Here is a 19,002-nt window from a genome sequence, read left to right on the forward strand (position 1 = left end):
GAACTCACTCGGTAAACAGAAAATTAACTCCCACAAGTTACATTCAGGGATGAACAAATGGCTAAATGATTAAGAACACTTGTTGCTCTTGCCGAGGACCCATGTTGGCTCTCAACCATTTCTAACCCTGGATTCAGGTGATCTGAGGCCCCCGCCCCCTTCTCACCTCAGAGGGTATCAGGCACATATATGGTGCACATACATACAGACAAACATATACAAAATAAAGTAATTCTTCAACCTTTTTAAAATTGTCTTCTGACCTCTACACATGTGCTTGGCATGTGTGCATACAGACAATAAATGAAATAAAACTAAAAATTTTAAGGCAAGAATGGGAGCCAGTAGGGTGGTGCAGTGGGTAGAGACACCTGCTGCCAGGCCTGGTGGCCTGTGTTAGATCCCTGGGTATGTGATTTATAAATGTAACATTAAAGTGTTGTGAGAAAAGGTTGAAGGTGGGGTGGCTGAGATGGCTCAGTGGCAAAGGAACTTGCCACCTGAAGACTTGAGTGTGATCCCCAGGTCCTGCATGGTGGAAGGAGAGAACTGACTTCTAGAAGTTGGGCTCTGACCTCCGTTTGTGCACCATGGCACGGGACCATATGTCCATGTGTGTACCCATGTCCGCATGCACGCATAGACACACTAAATCATAGGAATGCAAAAGGAATCAAGTCTTAGTGTGAACGCATAGCTTTCTGTTCCTCTCCAGGCAGAAATCCCCATTCCTCCAGTGAGTTCCCAGCCAAGAAAGAAAAAAAGAAAAAAAAAGAATGGGGGGCACACTTTTAAAAAGAACACTTGGAGCCAGAGACAACTGAATTAGCTTTATTCTCTTCTAACTGCAGATTCAAGGTATACAACTGAACATCGCTATTTTTCTTATGAGACTTATAAATAAAAATACAAAAAATGTTCACTACAAAAAAATCTACTGTTAGTAGGATGTAAAAAATATTCTCTTTGCTATAGAAGGCACAAACTTCACTTCGTGACACATGGGAAAAAAACCTGCAGCAGTAAATTCATTTTTTTTCCTTTTTTTTTGTTTTTTGTTTTTTTGTTTTTTTTTGTTTTTTTTTAAATCTTGTCAGAAACACTGAAGTTACGAAGAAACGCATCATCCATCTACACGGAAAGAAGGCAGGTGTGGATAAGCGGCAATCGGGAGCGCGCGCGCACACTTGGAAGGGACAGAAAGAACTGGCAATCTGGATTGGAGGACAGTGAGGCAGGGGGGTGGGGGTGGGGGACCCGAGGGGAGAAGAGAAGAGGATGGGCAAGGGGAGAGAGGGGAGGAAGAAGGAGAAAGAGACAAGGGTGGGGAGGTTGATTTGTACAACAACAAAAAAGAACCGATACAATTGAAGAAACCAAATTGGGCAACCTCCTAGAATCAGGCTAAGAGGAGGCGCTGAGGTAGACATCAACTAGAACATCGATGAATTAAAAAAACACTGTTCTGTGATACAAAGCAACTGGACTGGCACTTGTGCTCGTACAACATCGGACAAGCCAAAACAAAACAAAAAAGAAAAAAAAAAGTAACACCCAAACCAAAAGGCTTAGTTTTGCTTGGTCCAGCAGGGCCACAGGGCCCTCAGTGCTATAACTTACATACACATACATACATACATACATATATATATATATATATATCTTTATCTTTATATATAGGGCAATGGCGTGGTGCATCATGACGGTTCTTCACCTCACAAGGATTCATGCATAACACTATGTGAACAGATACTATGATACACGCGGGGAGATGGGACCCTGTCTGCAAAGTGGGCCACCCAGGAGCCGAGGACTCAGAGCTGCTGGCAGGCAGGCTTGCTGGGGCTTTTCCTCCTTTCTCCTCACGCTGTCCTCTGATCCCATCTACTCTGTTTGTCCTGCACTCTTCCTTTGGGCATCTCTTCCCCCACTTCCTTAGTTTTGCTCTTAGTCCTGCTAGAGGCATTCTCCAGTAAGTGCAGCCACAGGAACGAAGCTGGAAGTTCCAGGAGGTGAGGAGACCATCGGTTGGAAGACGGGGACGCAAAAAAAGCAGAAGGAAAAATAAACCAACGGAACCCCAGCTCTTTGTGCATCTGTCTCACACATCAGTGTCCCCAGTGTCCACCCTAGTCTGGCTTGCCAGGGGATTGGCCAAAAGTCTACCCACTCTACTCCCCCTACCCATGGCCCAAGACCAAAAGTGCTTCCTGCTCTCTCTCTCTCCTCCAAGGAGGGACCCTGGCCCTCTCTTCCCGGTCGCACCCATCACATCTGGAAGCGTACCATATACTTGTCAAAATTTGCAGCAGGTTTTTTTTTTTTTTTTTCTCAACATGAAAAAACTGTTCAGGCACAGAGATTTAAATAAGCCCGTGTGGCATCCCTGGATTGTACTGAATCACTGGGTTCCCCCACCCTTCTACCCCAGATCTGCCTTCCTCTTCTTCATGTAAAGCAGCCAAGCAGCAAAGACGTTTTTCTATTTTATATCTCTCTTGCTATATCTCTTTCTATATATATATATATATATATTTGTCTATCCCATATACACATAGGATTTTAATGCTTTAAATGAGCAAAGGAGCGAGGGGGGAGGGGCACCGAGGGAAGGGTCAATGTCACCCAAAGCATTAAGGGGTTCATTCGTAGAAGCTGGGCGAGGGGAGGGACCAGTAAGCAGCTTGGATTTGCGAGGCGGGAGAAGGTCACAGAGCCGGATAAGGCAGCAGCAAGTCAGGGGTTCTGTAAGAACACAGCCAAAGGCAGAGGAGTGGCATCCCGGAAGTCTCCAAGAGGAGTGGAGCAAATACAGTTCGGGCTTCCCTGGGAAGGAAAGCGCCTCCACCCTTCTAGCCTCCCCAACTCCAGGTGCTCCAGAAGGTTTCTCGACAGCCCCCTACCTGCCCGTTGGCCATCAAGCCCAGCGGAAAAGGCCCTGGCAATTTTAAAACCATTTGCTCTTTGTGAGTGGGGGAGAGGCATGTTGGAACATCTTGGGGTCTGGGCTGCAAGGGAAACAAGGAAAGTGTCCCTTCGAAGCTGTCCCTGCCTCTGCTAGGATCCCCAGAATCCTCAGGGGCAGACGGGGCAGGCAGGTGTTGAGTGAGTACCATTCAACACTGAGAGAGCAGCGCAGACAACACAGCATGGCTTCATCTCCAGCCACACACACACACACATGCGCACGCACACGCACATGACACAAGCACACGCACACGACATAAGCCCATACACACGTACAGACACGCACATACGTTCAAAGGGATATTTTGCTGTTGATGGCGATGAACTTTTTTTTTTTTTTTAACTTTTTCTCTTTTTAAATCCCCCCCCCCCATTCACATTACAAAAGGACAGAGCACGGTCCTGCAGAACTGAAGAAGGAACTAACAATGCTACAAAAATATTACAATTTGCAAAGGATCTGCTCAGCCCTCTCAGACTTTTATGATTGGGTGGGGCAGGGAGGGGGGGTGCGGAGGCCGAGTGGGAAGGGCTGGGAAGCAAGGGACCAGCCAGTTCTATGGAATAGTTGGATATTTTTCCCTTCGCCATCAATTCTGAATGACATCTTACTGCTAAAAATACTGTTTTCTGGGATCGGCAGAGCCCCTGAAGGCCAGCAGGTCTCACTTTACCTCCCTGGACTGGGGAGGAAGCCACAGTGCACACTGATTTTTAAAGACGGCTCTTCCCTAACAAGATTCTCTTTTCACATTATAAACATGACAGCTGTTCTGGTCACGTATTTCAAGTTTAACCTTTTCACCTTCCCAATGCACTAAGTCACCACTAACTATAGTTCCAAAATAGCGCCCTCTGTACCTTACCATCCCTAGCTCACACTGGAGAGGCGAGTACCCCCAAACCCACATCCTCCCAACACACAATGTTTAAGGCCTTCAGATATGGTGGATGAGCTGGAAGGGGAAGATGGGGGGATGGGGGCCTGGCCGAGAGATAGGGGGAGTGGGCACAGCAGTGCTCATCCCTCGGATTTCTCTGTTATTCTTCACAGTCTTTCGGCCCTGCCAACGGCTTCCTTAAACCACTTTTTAAAACCTAAGATCAAAACACAGCTACAACTCTTTCAGAGAAAGAGGAGGAGGAAGAAAACAACAATTAGCTTATACATAGCGCAGGAAATGAAAGGGAGGGGTCATCCCAAAGCAAAAGGGATTATCGCAAATGTGCTTTCCAAAATTCAGGGTGGGGAGACTTGGAGGGTGGGAGGAAGCAGAAATGCCGAAGGAACGAAAAGACTGGACAAACAGAAGAGGTAGCTTTTAGAAAAACAGTGCCCCACCCAGCGCAACAAAACCAGGCCAGTCCACTCCTCACATGCATACCAGCCATGAAAGAAATATACCAGTTTTAGCAGTGGTAACAGCACAGGAGGAGGCCATGTGGTCGTATAGATCTAATAACAGCCCCCCCCCCCCCCCAAGCCTCAACAGCCCAGGTAACTCTAGGAGCAGTTGGACTTTTCTCTAAAGTGTTTCAGGCTGAACTAAAGCTGGGCACTGCTGGTCTGAGCCCTGGATGGTGCTGCTGCGTGTGACTTGGAAGCGGCGCGACAGGAGCAGTGAGAACCCACCCACCCAACTGTCTTTCTCTCCATTCCCACCACCTTCTCAGCCCTCCTGGCCTTCCATTCAGATCCTGAGTGGTCCACTTTTTCTGACAGCTTCCAGCCAGAGAAGGGGAGGGCCTCGACCAGGTCAGATTCAAAGCCAACTATTAACTTATGCTACAACAGAAAAGTACACCCTCCTCGTTCTTCCAATAATCCCCCTCCCCCCCCCAACCAAAAGGATAAAAAAAAGAGATGGGGATTGAAAAGCTCATGAGGTCACAAAAAAATAAAAACTGAGGTAATTCAAGTACAATGTGCTAAAAGCAAACGTAACAAGAGGCCAAAGCGCCATCAGCTCCTCCTCCCTGCTCCCTGGGGGCTGCGGGGGTGGGGTGGGGGGGGACCTGAGCCAGGAATTCGGTGCTAATCTCCGGTTCTGGGGTAAAGGATCCTCAGTGTGATAGCAACTTCCCCCATGGCTAGTCCTCCCACCGTGCCCAGGCAGGGCATCTATTCCCACCTGCAGGTCAAGTTCACCTGCAGGAGGGCATCCACTCCTTCTTTTGGACAACCGGACCTTTCAATAGGATGGCATTCCTGCCCCCCAGGGGCTGAAGCGGGGGTTACAGCAATGTGTGCTTGTTTGGATGGCGGGATGGAATACATTTAGTCGGTTTTCTGTTTTGTTTTGTTTCCTTTTTGCGAGCAGAAAGCAGACCGGCGGGAATCTTGCTCCTGAGGGGGTTTGGCTAGGGTACAGTGCGGATTGATTTTGTTCCATGTTGTCTGAAAGCTGAGGGAGGGAGGGAAGGAAGGGGTTCTGGAATCTGACACAGCTCTCCCCAGGAGGGACCTAAGAGAGACAGAGTCCAGATCCACACAGGGCGTGAGCCCCTTGTGACCAGAGGACAATTACCGAGCAGGTGCCGGGAGCTGAAGGGTGAGAAGAACCACAAGGCCCTCGGAGACCATGAGGGAGGGCACCAGGTATGGCTGGGCAGAGCAGAGAGCCTTTCCCTTCCCAGTCTGCCCCCAGTGATGCCAAAGCTGCCACTCTGAGCAACAGCCAGAGAGACACCACCCCTCACTGCCTCCAGCTGCCCTCTCTGCTCCCCTCCCACCCTCTTCAGAGGAGGAGAAGGGAAGAGAGAGGACGGAGGCAGTGGATCTGACCAGAGGACCTCACACTTGCTTCCTGGTTTCCATTTCTGGACACAAGAGGAAGGTCTAAGTTGTGGGGAGGAGAAAAAATATGCCACTGTGTGAATGAGCAAAACCACCACCCCACCCACCCAAGAGAACCAAGGAGGGCAGAGACCCCAGGGAAAGGGCATCGGTGTGACAGCCCCATCACCGGAAACTCCAGAAGGAATCCAAGGCCAAGTAACTACCAAGTTTCCTTTCTCTCTCTCTCTCTTTTTTCTATTTCCCTTTTCTTTTCTCTGCACAGTCTTTCCACTTTATCTCGCTCTAGCTCATCTTTGCGGGCTCCCACCGCTGTTCTACCGTGTGTGCGCGGGGGTCCCCCCTTCAAACATAACACAGGTAGAGGTACGTCTTCTCTATCCTCCAGTCGGGTGGGATCTCCTCCGGCTTGTGGCCCTTCATGTGCTTCTGCATGGAGGAGAGGCTGGGGCAGTACTCCGTGCAGATGGTGCACTGGTAGGGTGAGGCGCCATTGTGCGTTCTCAGGTGCTTGATCATGGCCGAGTAGTCTCGCGAGCGCTGGTGGCAGAGCTTGCACTCGAAGGGCTTCTCACCTGTGGAGGAGATAAGACAGGGCAGGGGGATGTGAGGACCAGAAGGGCCATTTGTCATCCTTAGGCTTGTCGGAGAATGTCTATCCTTCTAGCCTTGCAGTCTGCAACAGAACTGCCCAAGACAACGGCTGGACCATCCAATGCGGCTGCCACTGAGCACACAGGGCTATTGGTATGGTTCCTGGGATACTCACTTCTTTCTCAATTCGTGGCTATTGTAAGTAAGCTAATGTGGCTAGCAACTAGTAGCTAGTAACTGTCCATCTTACGGCGGGGAGCTTCCCTTCTAATTAAGGAAATGTATAGTGTGAAAGGAGGTATTAAGTCTCTGAAGTCCTTCAGGCTGCCTTTTGTAGCATGAATCTCTTAAAAGTTCTTATTAATAAAATCAAACCTGAGCCAGGTATTGGGGTGAACACTGGAAGATCAGAGAGACAGAACAGGCCACAGCCATCTCACCTCGCCAGTTCCTCAGATTGATCCTGTTTCCTCAGATTGGAAGCCTCTGAGTCCTCATTCAGAATGAATCTCAGCTGAAGTGCTGCTCCAAAGCCTGAAACCTTAACCAGCTAAAAGCTTCTAGTTCCTGGTTTTCACGCCTTATATATCTTTCTGCTTTCTGCCTTCACTCTCTGGGAATAAAGGCGTGAGTCAGCAGGCCTAGCTGTTTCTAATGTGGCCTTGAACTCACAGAGATCCAGAGGGATTTCTGCCTCTGGAATGCTAGGATTAAAGGCGTGGGTGCCACCATTTTCTAGCCTTTGTATCTAGTGGCTGTTCCGTTATCTGACCCCAGGTAAGTTTATTAGGGTGCACAATATTTTGGGAAACACAATACCACCACGGCCTTTTTTTTTTTTTTTTTTTTTTTGAGACAGGGTTTCTCTATGTAGTTTTGGTGCCTGTCCTGGATCTCACTCTGTAGACCAGGCTGGCCTCGAACTCACAGAGTTCTGCCTGGCTCTGCCTCCTGAGTGCTGGGATTAAAGGCATGTGCCACTGCTGCCAGGCCAGGATGCTTCTTCATAGCCAAGCTCATCCACAGGAAACAGGAGAATGGGTGGAGTCCTTTTAGAGCTACGATGGTAAGGAGGGGTGTGGGAAATCCAAGAAGCCTACTCCTTCAAACACATCACATCTGGGGCCATCTACCCACTAACGTTCTAAGGACTTCCCCTGGACTTAAGCTGCCATTCTAGGGCTGGTGGGGAGGGGCAGTACAGAGAACCTAGAAGTGTACAATAACACTCGAGTCTGCTATCCAGATCTCTCTTCCACTAGAGTCCCCTGGAGCTGAGCAGAGATGTAAGGGAACCTTGTTTCAATACAGTAATTAACTGGTCAGCCATCTCGCTATCGATACTCCTCCGTGCCGAGGCCCCGGCAAATAATGAAGTAATGAACAGCCAAAGTGATCTAACTATCGACCAGCTATTTACAATAGCCACTGCCAATGCATTTAATGATCTGCCCACTAGGTCACATCCCACAACAAGGGACTGAGGAAACCCCGGGACTCTGGGATATCCCCTAGGTTATTCATATTGTCAGCAATGAACACACCATCCTGTCCTGTGGCTTTAAGCCAGAGGCAAGAAAAACAGAGCTCAGGCGAGCAGACAGTTCTGAGAACAGCTCTGCCTTCTACTCCTGCTGGCTGTCCACCCCTTCCCAGGCTATTCCCTCCCTTAAGCCAGCTGAGGTCACCATTCCCCTCTCTGGACTGGGTGCTGTCCCCACTGATCAGAAAGGACATCTTCCTGTGCTCAGCCTCACAGGAAACGCTACCTCCCCCCCAGCTGGCAGACTGCAGGGGGTGGGTATTTAACAGCCAGCTCTCCAAAGACACATAGCTCTATTGCTATGTGGTCAATACTCCCACTGGGGTCCATTTTAAGCAACCAAGGTGATGTCATTGAACTTGCAATGGGGAAGAAGTAGGTTTTCCAGTTAAGTAGAGGCCAGCTCTAGGGCTCTACCGCTTCCAACTCTAAACCCTGTCTGTCTGTCCTGAGACCCCAGTGAAAACAGAGACTCACATTTCTTCTATGTAGAAAGGAATGTGGAAGCACTCTGACATGATAGAACATTCTCCTATTAAATACACAGGCTCCTTTCTTTTCAGAACAGACCAGAACCAATGTCACAGTTTCCTGACCCTTATCATAACTTCATGCCCTCTGATTCTGCCTCCAATCATGAATGGAGCACAACGAAACAACTCAAACGTCACTTTTTGCTAATCTGGCCAACTTAGCCTTAATTTAGGATCTGGAACAAGCATCATATTGCCGGGCACTCCCGGACGATTTTTCAGTGTGATTGCTTCAGGGGACTGACTGGGCCCAGGAGACACGTGCTACAATTGATTACTATTATCTGTCACACCTGATTAGTAATGCCTGCCTTGGCCTTGAGAGGAGGGTCATGGTACTCAGAGCATGATATTATCTCTTTTTTTTTAAAAAAAAAAAAGAAAAAAAGTATTTGTGTGTGTGTGTGTGTGTGTGTGTGTGTGTGTGTGTGTGTGTGTGTGTGTCCTCTGAGGCCAGAAGAGGGTGCTGGGAACCAAACTCTAGTCCTCTGGAAGGAAATACTCTTAGACCATCAAGTCATCTCTCCAGTCTCCATAGTATCCCCTTTCTCTCTGGTTGAATCTTGACTCATGTTTACTTGGACTTCTCTGGAGAACTACTGGCTCCCATTCACCACCCAGGTCCCAGAGCCAACCTGGGGCCCACCCCTGGCCCTTGGTACCTGTGTGAACCCTGTAGTGCGTTTCCAACTGGTGCTTGAGGCTGAATTTCTTGCCACAGCCATTGCACTCATAGGGTTTCTCGCCAGTGTGGATGCGCTTGTGGCTCTTGAGCGTGCTCTCATCCCGGAAGCAGCTGCCACAGAACTCACACTCATAGGGGTGGTCACCTGTGAGGACAACGGGCTGCATCAGACCCTGGCTTCCTCCTGTCTCTGTTTCAAGGACAGCAGGGTACACTCGCTCCCCTGAGACTGACAATGTCCACCACTTTCAAAGGTGACTTGTCTGGTCCCCGCAGCATGAGCAGCGGATCCTGTGTTCACATTCAGATTTTACTGTGGTCCCAGAGCCGTTCACGGGATAAAAGCCAGTCCCAGGAGAAGAAAGCCTGCTTGGCTCAGCATAGAGCGGCAAGCCTCGGAAAGCAAGGTCCTTGTGAGGGTGGAAGAGAGCTGGGCTTCTGAGATCTTGTCTTTCACTGCCTCTCCTCCCTTCCCTCTGGTTCAGGGCCAAGGGCCACTCCAGCCTAGCTTCCCCACCCTCAGAAATATCCCTCCAATTTAGAGAACTGCCCTTTGCTTCCCAAATGTCATCTGCTCTTTCTCCTACTCCACCAGTTAACTGTTATTCCCTCTGCTTCATTCCCGCTTCTTTCCCTGATGAACCCCTAGCCACCCTTCAAAGCCCAGCTCCTCCATCACTTCCGTTTGGATGCTTTACTTTAGTTCCCCGGCAGATGAAGCTACATTTCCTTCTCTGTCCCCAAAGAGAAGCATGTTGAACACTTTTGGTCTTTTATTCACAGAAATACGATTTTTAAAAGAATTCTTTCCCATTTAAATGGTCTCTATTTGCTGTATTCTTACCGCTAAGCTGAGGACTTCACTGAGATCATGTCACATGGCCATGGAAACTATCTGATGAATGATAGCCTTATCTCACAAATGGGGGCGGGGGGGGGGGGGGGGAGTTGCTTAGAGATACTTAACCACTGTCCCAAGATCACCTAGCTCAAAGCGCGAAGTAGCTAGGTTGGGACTTTGGCTCTGGTCTGGTCCCAGGGTCTGGACACTGGTCACTTATCACATGGCTCAATGACACATTGTGTTGTACTGAATAACAGGGCCACCAAGAAGCCTTTCCCACCCTTGTGTCCTCAGTGCTTGCCCAGGAATGGCTCAGAATCGACTCTTGGAGAATTCTGGGTATTGGGCTGGGAAGAACAGCCCTTCCTCAGTCCAGAATCATGTCCATTAGCTTGCCATTCCCTCCCCGGGACACTCCACTCTTCAGTCCCTGTGGACTGAGGGGTAGGGAGTGGGGTTAACCACCTTGCATTTTTGTAACTGAGGTGTCAAGCTTGGGGGATGAAAGGTGAGGACTTGAGCTACTTATTTATTACAGGAGTGAAAGCACAGACAATAAAGATAGATTGATCACCCCAGACTTTGTTCATGAATATTTAAATATCGCTGATTCGTCATGTCACTGTAATTACAATTTCTCTGGGCTGCATCTCCAACAAGCACAGTTTATGGTAAAGAATGGCCCACTGTATTTCACTTGTTCCTCTGCAGATGTGCGAGGCTGCCAACCGTATAATGTCCTCTGCATTTCATACATTCTCTTCAGCTGCTGAAGGCTTAAGTCATCCACAATGACCTACGTTTTTTCATTATCCCCATGTCAAACTGCGCTCGTGCCTGGGCATAAATTGTCCTTCTCCTTATAGACTCGCATGCCTGTGCGTTCACTTCCTCTTTAAAATGATATTTTACTCCCTCTGCCTTCTCCCCTCTGTGGGCCGATAGCCAAACATCCTTCTTCCTGAAGGCAGGCCCTGCACCCACATAAATTCTCACCTCCTCTGATATCTCAGAACAGTTTCTGATACTCTGTGAGAAGGAGTGGTTGTTGGGGTCTGTTCACTGGCCGACTCCCTTATAGGGTGAAAGATGTACAAAAAACATTGAGGGCATGGGGGTGGGTGGGATCCATCAGGAAGCACAGAGAACCATCACTCTACCCACTCCTTACCATCTAAGGGGCACTGTCCTGACTCAGGGGCCTGGCTGGCCAGTGATCTGGAGATGGATTGAGTCCTGGAGTTCTGGACTGGAAAAACCAACCTTTGTCTCTCACTACTAGACCTAAATCAAGGACCTGTTCCCAGGCCCATCAAAGCCAAGGGGTTCTAATTGGCTGTGGGTCTACCAGAGTGTGGGGGGGGGGCGGTCTATGTATGAGACTCCCTCCCTACCCTTCTTTCTCTGTCTACACACATGGCCCTGTCTGGCCTGACATCCAGCTCCCCCTCCTTCCTGAATCAGCAACGATTACGACTTTAATCAAAGATTCAGTATCCTCATTAAGATATAAATAAATAAATAAAGCAAGGGCCACATGAGACTTCAGCCGAAGCCGGTAATTAAAACGTACATCGGCAGTCACCCAGCGCCCCCCCCCCCAGGAAGAGGGGGCGGCCGTGAGGGAGGGCTGGCTGCCTGTGTGTGCCTCTTGCTTCCAGAGGGGGGCCCTAAGAGTTTAACAAACAGCAGAGGGGTTTGTTTGATCAGATTTTTATGAATTTAATTACGAAGTGGATCACATGTTAAATGAGTTTAAATAGGAACTCTCTCGAGTCTTCCCAGGGAAAGAACAAAAAGCATTCAGAGAATGAAAGAAAAAAAAAAAGACAAGTCACCAAGACACATACCCACCCTCACCCCACCCAGGTTTTACTGCTCAGTGGCCACCGGACCTACAATCCTCACCCCAGGAGCTGATCATGTCGGGCTAGTCATAATGTACATAAAACTGGAGACAGAAGTCAAAATCCAATTTGTGGTATGTTGATTAACTCTGTAGACGCGTTAATGAGCTTGACATTAAGTGCAGGACAAACGAGACTAATTAGAGCCCCTCTGGCCTGCCCGAGGCACCTGTGACCCTCCTTCTTCCCCAGTTTGTCATTACCTAGTGGCTTTCCTAGCTCTGGCCAAGCCCAGTGTCATCCTCCCCACCCCAGCTCCAGCCCCTGGACTCCTGGGATCCCTTCCTCTTGGCCCCTCCCTTCCATGCAGCTGAGAGTTTATTATATGAGGAGCCATGTGAATCAAGGATCCATCAATGCCAAGAGCACGGCTGGACTAACGTACCAAACACAGCTGCTGATGCTAACCACCGGCCCCAGCAGCAAATGGACCAAGAACAACAGAATATTAATGAGGCATTGTGTCGGGGGGTGTGCAGAGCCCGTGCCGGGCTGGTGTGAAAATCAATGGGTGCTTGAATGTGTGTGCACAGGGCGCACACATGTCTGTGTTTCTAGAATAAGCAAGGGTTTCTCCCAAACTCTGTCCTCACTCGGGATCTGAAGCCCAGCTGCCACAGGGTAGAGCAGGGCTGACGTGGGCTAGCTGAACTCGGAGAAGGTGGCATGTGGGCAAAGTAAGTTGCATCCTGGGTGGACTCAGGAGGGCCTGCATCATCGTGTCACGTGAAGTCAAGTGACTTGACCCAGTGGCATACCTGGAAGTGGCTAAAGGAGGCTAGCCATCTTCCCTAAGACGGAACTTAGGGGCCCCTTGAGGGAGGCATTGATGGGATGGTGTAGACATCTTACAGGGAGATCCTTGTGCAGACACAGTAGAGGAAGTGGTTGAGCACACACCCCTTTCTCTTTGGTTCATTTTGCTGGACCTTAGCCACTAAGACCGTCTCCTTTCTACCGAGCAGCCTTAGGCAGTCCTAAGCATCTGGTGAGCCATTCACATTTGGTCATGATATGGCATTGTGCTCCTCTGACTAGGATGCTATCCAGAACCTAGAGCCAAGGTAGGCTCCTCGGTGAGAATGCCTGCAAATGGTAGGACAGTCCAGCTCAGTCCCTGAGAGTAAAAGGAGCCTGTCACCCATGTAAGGACCAGTCACATCCTCCATCCCTGAGCTAGGAAAAGGCTCTTAAGAATGAGAAATTCTTCCAAGCCTCTGTGAAGCATGCTGGGCATTTATGGTCTCTCTAGCAGGCCTGTATATGTACTCTGCTACATTCTTACATAGAGACTTAATCCCAGCCCTCCGCCCCCACAAAGATTAGAAACATACACACACAGAGGAGACATACAATTCAGAAATTGGGCTTCTTTCACCCGGGGACAGTAAGAGATGATCTCATTTTGCTTTAGGGCAAAGAAAGGAATTAAGTCATCTATTCCTCTGCTAGGAAAAGACCAAAGGGCTCCTTCGCGGCCCTCTGACACTGGGTGTCCTGTCCCCTAAAGCTAGAAGGTAGTGGCAGGGATATGCTAGGACGGGGCAAGTAACCCTGCCTCCCTGACTCACACATATCCATCTTTCACCCCATCGTGTGAACTGGAGGAGCATGGCTATCTCATGGCTTGTTGTTCAAATACTCTCATTGTCTTCCTTAGACAACATTAAGCCCAAAGTGGAGGCCTCCTGTCTCTGTTACGAAGGCAGGATGAGTTCTTCCATGTGCCCTCTGGAGCCCTGAGCTGACTTCATTGCTATTCTTAGGTGGACTGGGGAAGTGGTGGGATTGTAATAGAGTCAGGCCAGTTATTCTCAAAACGCACTTTGGTATCTCCTGCATCAGAACCTCTTGGGAATACTTATTAGTGGGTTTGAGATCTAGAGCCCACCCTGGACCACTGAATCAAAGTGTCTGAGAGTAGAACCCAAGAGAATGGTGTTTTTGTTTGTTTTTTTCTTTTTTTAAGTGATTATTTTCTGTGCTGTATGTGGAAAGACTGGGAACAGACTGTCTACAGGTGCGGGGGGTGGTGGCGGACGGGGAGAAATGTCAACATTTAAATGCTCTATAGGAGCCCTTCTGTGTCCGACTTCAAGAAGAGAAAGGCTGAAAATGCCTTAACCTGGAACACCCTCCCCCCCCCCCCCCCCCCGACACACACACCATGTATTTTTGGACGTTAAGCCCAGATACAAGAAATGTCGTCGTCCTCCCCCCCCCCCCCCCCCCCCCCCCCGCCCCCGGGGACCAGCCTACCTGTATGTGAGCGAAGGTGGCGTTTGAGAGCCGTGTGGCTGGGAAAGGTGCGGTTGCACTCGCTGCAGATGTAGCTGCGCACGCCTGCATGCACCTCCATGTGCTGCTGGAGCGCGCTCTGTGCCTGGAAGCGCTTCCCACACAGCAGACAGAAAACAGCCATGTCCGTGCCTGTGGGAGACAGAAGCAGGAGAGCCTCAGCAAGGCAGAGACCCAGACCTTCACCCCTGAAGCTGGGGTAAGGGGCAGCGCTGGGCCTAGAAATCCTAAGCCCCAAATTCAAGGTCCAACCCAGGGGCAGCCCAGGCCATGCAAGGCTGACTGAGTACTCTGGAGGAAAAATGTCAACAGTCGTCCAGCCTCCAAGGGACCTAAACATTAGGGAGAAAGACACAAAACCACATGGACGGTCCAACACATTTCTGCGAGTGTCTTGAGTCCAATGCAGAAGAAGGTGGGTGACTGGGGGGCCTGTAATCACAGGGGCTTTACAGGACCTGAGGCAGCGATGGGAAGATGGGGTAAAGCCTGTGAGAACCAACAATAACCTGGATCATAAGGGCTGGCCGTTGTTGTTCATAACTCTCTTAGAACCACAAACTTCATATGAGGAGAGGGAGGCATAGGAGACGAACTCATTCCAGTCTCCATGGAGTTCATAGTTGGGAGCAGCAGAAGGATTCAGTCATTCATTTCCTGAGGTTAGCTGTAGACCACTTCTGTTTTCAAAGACAAGGTCTCTTTGTATAGCTCTGGCTATCCTGCAACTCACTCTGTAGACCAGGCTGGCCTCAAACTCAGATCCTCCTGCCTCTGCCTCCTGAGGGCTGTGATTTAAGGTGTGCGCCACCACCGCCTGGTGAACACATTCTTATAACCACTTTCCCTTTTAGGAAGTCGGGAATCTTGAGAGTCACTTCATTCCACAAATAGTACTGTGATACTTTCTACAAGGACCTCTCTTTGAGGTTCTGGGGATGTAACGATGGAAAAGCATCCTAGTAACTGTTCTAATCTTAATACCACCCAGCACACAGTGCATCAGGAGAACATTCAAGGGGATGGAATGGAGTCTGTGACTTATCCTCTAAAGGTAGGGTAGTGGCAGGAAGAGGCTAGGACTGGGCAACTAGTCCTGCCTACTTGACTCACACACGTCCTTTCACCCCACTGTGTGAACTGGCTGAGCAGGGGATGTAATGATGGAAAAGCATCCCACTAACTGTCCTGATCTCATTACCACCCAGCACACCGTGCACCAAGAGAGCATTCAAGAGGATGGAATGGAGTCTGTGAACACTCAGGGATGGCAAAACCCAGTTGAGTGGGATGACCAGTCCTAACTGTGGAAGCAGGGAGAAGGCAAGAAGGGAGCTAAAGAGGAGCCTGGAGCCAGCAGATCATGTGGGGTCCTGATCAGCCATGCTATAAGCTCTAGGTTTCATCATAAGACCAACGGGAAGTTGTCAAAGGATCTCAGACTAGTGAGACACATGAGAAAGCATTCAGTTCTGTCCCTGCCACTTGGTCCAGTAATCCAGGTGCCCCACGGAACCCCACAAAGGCAGATTGCTACTTTCTGTTCATCGACCCCTTCCTGATGCCACACTGGACCACAGCCTTCCAGTTGAGTCTCAGGGCATAGCTCCTCACCTGCTATTTTGGATTTCATCTCCCCAAGAACATTAGCTCCTGACACAAGCCCATCTGCCTGTCTCTCTGCCAGTGTCTGGGCAGCATTGCCTGTGTTCAGTCCCACAATGCTGTCCCTTGTGTGAGGGACACAAAGAGAAAAGGTGATCAGGTCTGTCAGTCTAGTCCAAAGTGGAGGGAGTGTCAGAGCATTTGGGCTACTGAAAGGCGTGGGCTGCTCAGTGTGACATGGGGAAGCTTCCAGGGGCAGGTGAGAGAGAAGGGAATAGACAATGGAGAGCCCTGTTGCCTCCCTGACTAGAAATGTCGATCACAAATGGGAGAGCTGGTTCTTGCCTCCTCAGGACCATACATGGCTCAGTTTGGAATAAAAGGCAGGAACCACCATCCATCCACCATCCACTCTCTTCTACAGTTACCTGCTGTCCCTTCTCTGCAGACACTGAAGTCTAGGTACCTGCAGCCTTGCTTCATCTACCAATAACTAGGAGGACTGCATGGGGGGGGGGAGGGCGCAGAACATGTCCTCCAAAGCTCTGGGAGCAGAATGGAAGGAGAGCTGATAAAGGCCGTTTTAGTTGGGTGCTTTATCTGTGTTTGCATCCCTGTGGGGCAGGCATTCATAGCCACCTTCTTACAAAGAGAAACACAGAGATCAAATAACTTGCCTAAGGTCACACAGTGAGAAGGAGGCAGAACCAGGAATCTAGAAATGTCTTGGTCTGTTTGATTCCAGAAATCACTGGTTGAACCCGTTTAATTTTTGTTTATTAGTATGTGTGTGTTTGGTGTACTTTTGTAGAAGAAAGGGGACTGTGTGTGTGTGTTGGGAGGTGGTGGTGTTTGAAGGCCAGAGGTTGACATCAGGATGGCTCTCCATCTATTTTATCAAGACAGGATCTTTCACTGAACAGCCTCTATGGCTCTCTATCTTATTTCATTAAGACAGGATCTTCCATTGAACAGTTTTGGCTAGGCTAGCTGGCCAGTGATCCATAGGATTGGCCTGTCCCCACTACTCTTGTTGAGATTATAGACACACACAGCCATGCCCAGCTGTTATGTGGGAGCTGGGCATCCAGATGTAGGCTCTCATGCTTACACAGCAACCACTTTACCCACTGATCCACCTCCCTAGCCTCTGAACCTCATTTTTACCTCTGGGCTGGAAACACCCGTCTGCCTGGACTTCCCCCAGAAGAGATGCAGTTAAGGCAATAAGGAGCAAGCACCAAAGCATGCAGGGATCACTCCAGCAATGATTCTTGCACAGAGGCTGGTCATAGGCAGAGCTGTCTGAAGCCTCCCAAACCCAAGACCAAGAGGAAGCAGCCAGTAAGATCTCTGGGAGAGAGCTCAAGACCTCAACCCCATCTGATGGAGGAAGAGATGCTGAAGGAAATTGTCTGGGCAGAAGCTGCTGGGAGCACTGACATTGAGTCCTTCGGTACCCTGTCAAGCCTGGTAAGGAAAAGCAGAGTCCACCCACGACACGTTCTAATACACAGCACAACAGTTCCAGCTTCTTCAAGCCGAGGGCTCCCAGCACCTGCACTCTCTTTACCCTGAACTCTACCCCACGGAAAGCCCCAATTAGGCCAGGTGTTCAAACAGCTGCTTTAAATCAGCCTGAAGGAGCAGGCTTCCTGAACACTCAGGCCTTTTGCCAGCCAAGACTTATTCTTCTGAGAGCCCCAGTATGGAATAAGAGGGTGAATGAATGGCACCCCAGAGGATACCCCGAAAGGTGCCACCTAGCAGAGTAGACTGAGTCTCCTGTGGCATTCTGAATGCCTGCTTGCTTGCTGTTCCTAAGATGCTCGGAAGCTGCCCTAGTGAGTCACCTCCAGCTCACACAATGGCCCGAACTCGCTTTGTGTCCGTTTATCTGTCTCACTCCATTACCAAGTGACCACAAAGCGGCTGAGATGGAGCAGAGAATTTTGGACACCAAGTCTGGGGGGGGGGGCATTGGCCAATAAATACCACCCAGAGCATGGGTAAGACATGGGCGACTCTGCAAGGGCCTCATTCCGCTTTGAGAAACGGGATGTACCCGAGGAGCCCAGGTAGGAAATGGGGTACCGTCCCTGGCTAAGGAGACACTGCAGACCCATTTCAGAGCAGGTGGCACAGAGGATGGAGAGAAGCCATGAAAACCAGGGAGGTCAGATCACAGAGGATCACATGTGCCAGGAGAGACAGCCCAGATGCCATCCAATAGGCAAAACAGGGCCGTAGAAGGACTGGAGGACAGCAAAGGTCTAGATGTTTGTGCCCTTCACCCAGTCCAAAAATGGGTGTGTTAAAATCATTACCCTCCAAGTGATGGTGTTAGCAGGTGGGGGCTTTACAAGGTCTTTGATCACAAGATCGAAGTCCTCCTCAACAAGATTAGTGCCCGTATAAAAAGGATGCCTTTTCAGTCAGAACACAGGACACAGTCAGAAGTCTGTAGTCTACAACCGGGAAGAGGGTCCTCCTGGGAACCCAGCCATGCTGGAATCCCTGTCTCAGACTGCCCAGCCTTCAGGACTGTGAGAAATTAATTTCTAGATATGAATCATCCAGTCTACGGTCACATGGTACAGAAACTCAAGCTGACTGAAGACAGGTGTAAGTGTCCAACAGCCTGGTGGAGAGTGTCTCTGTTGGTGGCCAAGGTGTGGATGGTCCCACATGGCTGGAAGCAGGGAGAGAATTAACGGCTTTTGTGCTACTACAGGAAGAAGGTGGGGACCAGATGAGGCCAGAGGTTTTGTGGACAGGAAGACAGCAGACTGATAGGCACTGTGGTCTAGTCAGGAGAAGTGGTACCCATGAAATCCCAAATGGCCAGCTCTGCACATCGTTGACAGGTTTGGGGTTCCATGATTATCATTTAAAAAGAAATATTATTATGACCCCAGCTGTCTCTCACTCCTTGCTGGGACCTCACACAAGCATAAGATCCCTCCTTGGCCACTTATCCACCGACCAAGACTCAGGGCGTGGGGTGAGACGAGGGATTAGAGGCTCTGTGTCTGCTTTCCCTCGCTCTTCTGCTTGAAAACCAACATTCACGGTCAGAGAAGAGGACTTTAAAAAAAAAAGAAAGAGAAAATCAGGGAAGGGTTGAGGAGTGAATGAGACACAAGAGAAACTATTGGTGCGTGCAAGTTAAAAATCTAAAGACTAGATGTGAGTTATTAAACAATTTGCTGTCATTTCTGCCTAGCTG

At 49.5% G+C, this 19,002-nt stretch overlaps 1 protein-coding gene across 3 annotated transcripts in view; it reads right to left on the reverse strand.

The window, feature by feature from the left end:
- Positions 1–810: 810 nt before the first annotated feature.
- Zbtb16 (zinc finger and BTB domain containing 16) overlaps positions 811–19,002 on the reverse strand; it is a 185,338-nt gene continuing 167,146 nt past the window's right edge. For all 3 annotated transcript variants that reach the window (XM_076576245.1, XM_006979753.4, XM_042280871.2), the window contains 3 exons: positions 14,130–14,300; positions 9,097–9,264; positions 811–6,339 (listed from right to left, as the gene is read on the reverse strand). In XM_076576245.1, coding sequence (XP_076432360.1) covers positions 6,110–6,339; positions 9,097–9,264; positions 14,130–14,300 — 569 coding nt within the window. In that variant the 3' untranslated portion in view covers positions 811–6,109. The remainder of the gene's footprint in view (positions 6,340–9,096; positions 9,265–14,129; positions 14,301–19,002) is intronic.

The sequence above is a fragment of the Peromyscus maniculatus genome, chromosome 7 (assembly GCF_049852395.1).
Source record: "Peromyscus maniculatus bairdii isolate BWxNUB_F1_BW_parent chromosome 7, HU_Pman_BW_mat_3.1, whole genome shotgun sequence".
Taxonomy (NCBI): domain Eukaryota; kingdom Metazoa; phylum Chordata; class Mammalia; order Rodentia; family Cricetidae; genus Peromyscus; species Peromyscus maniculatus.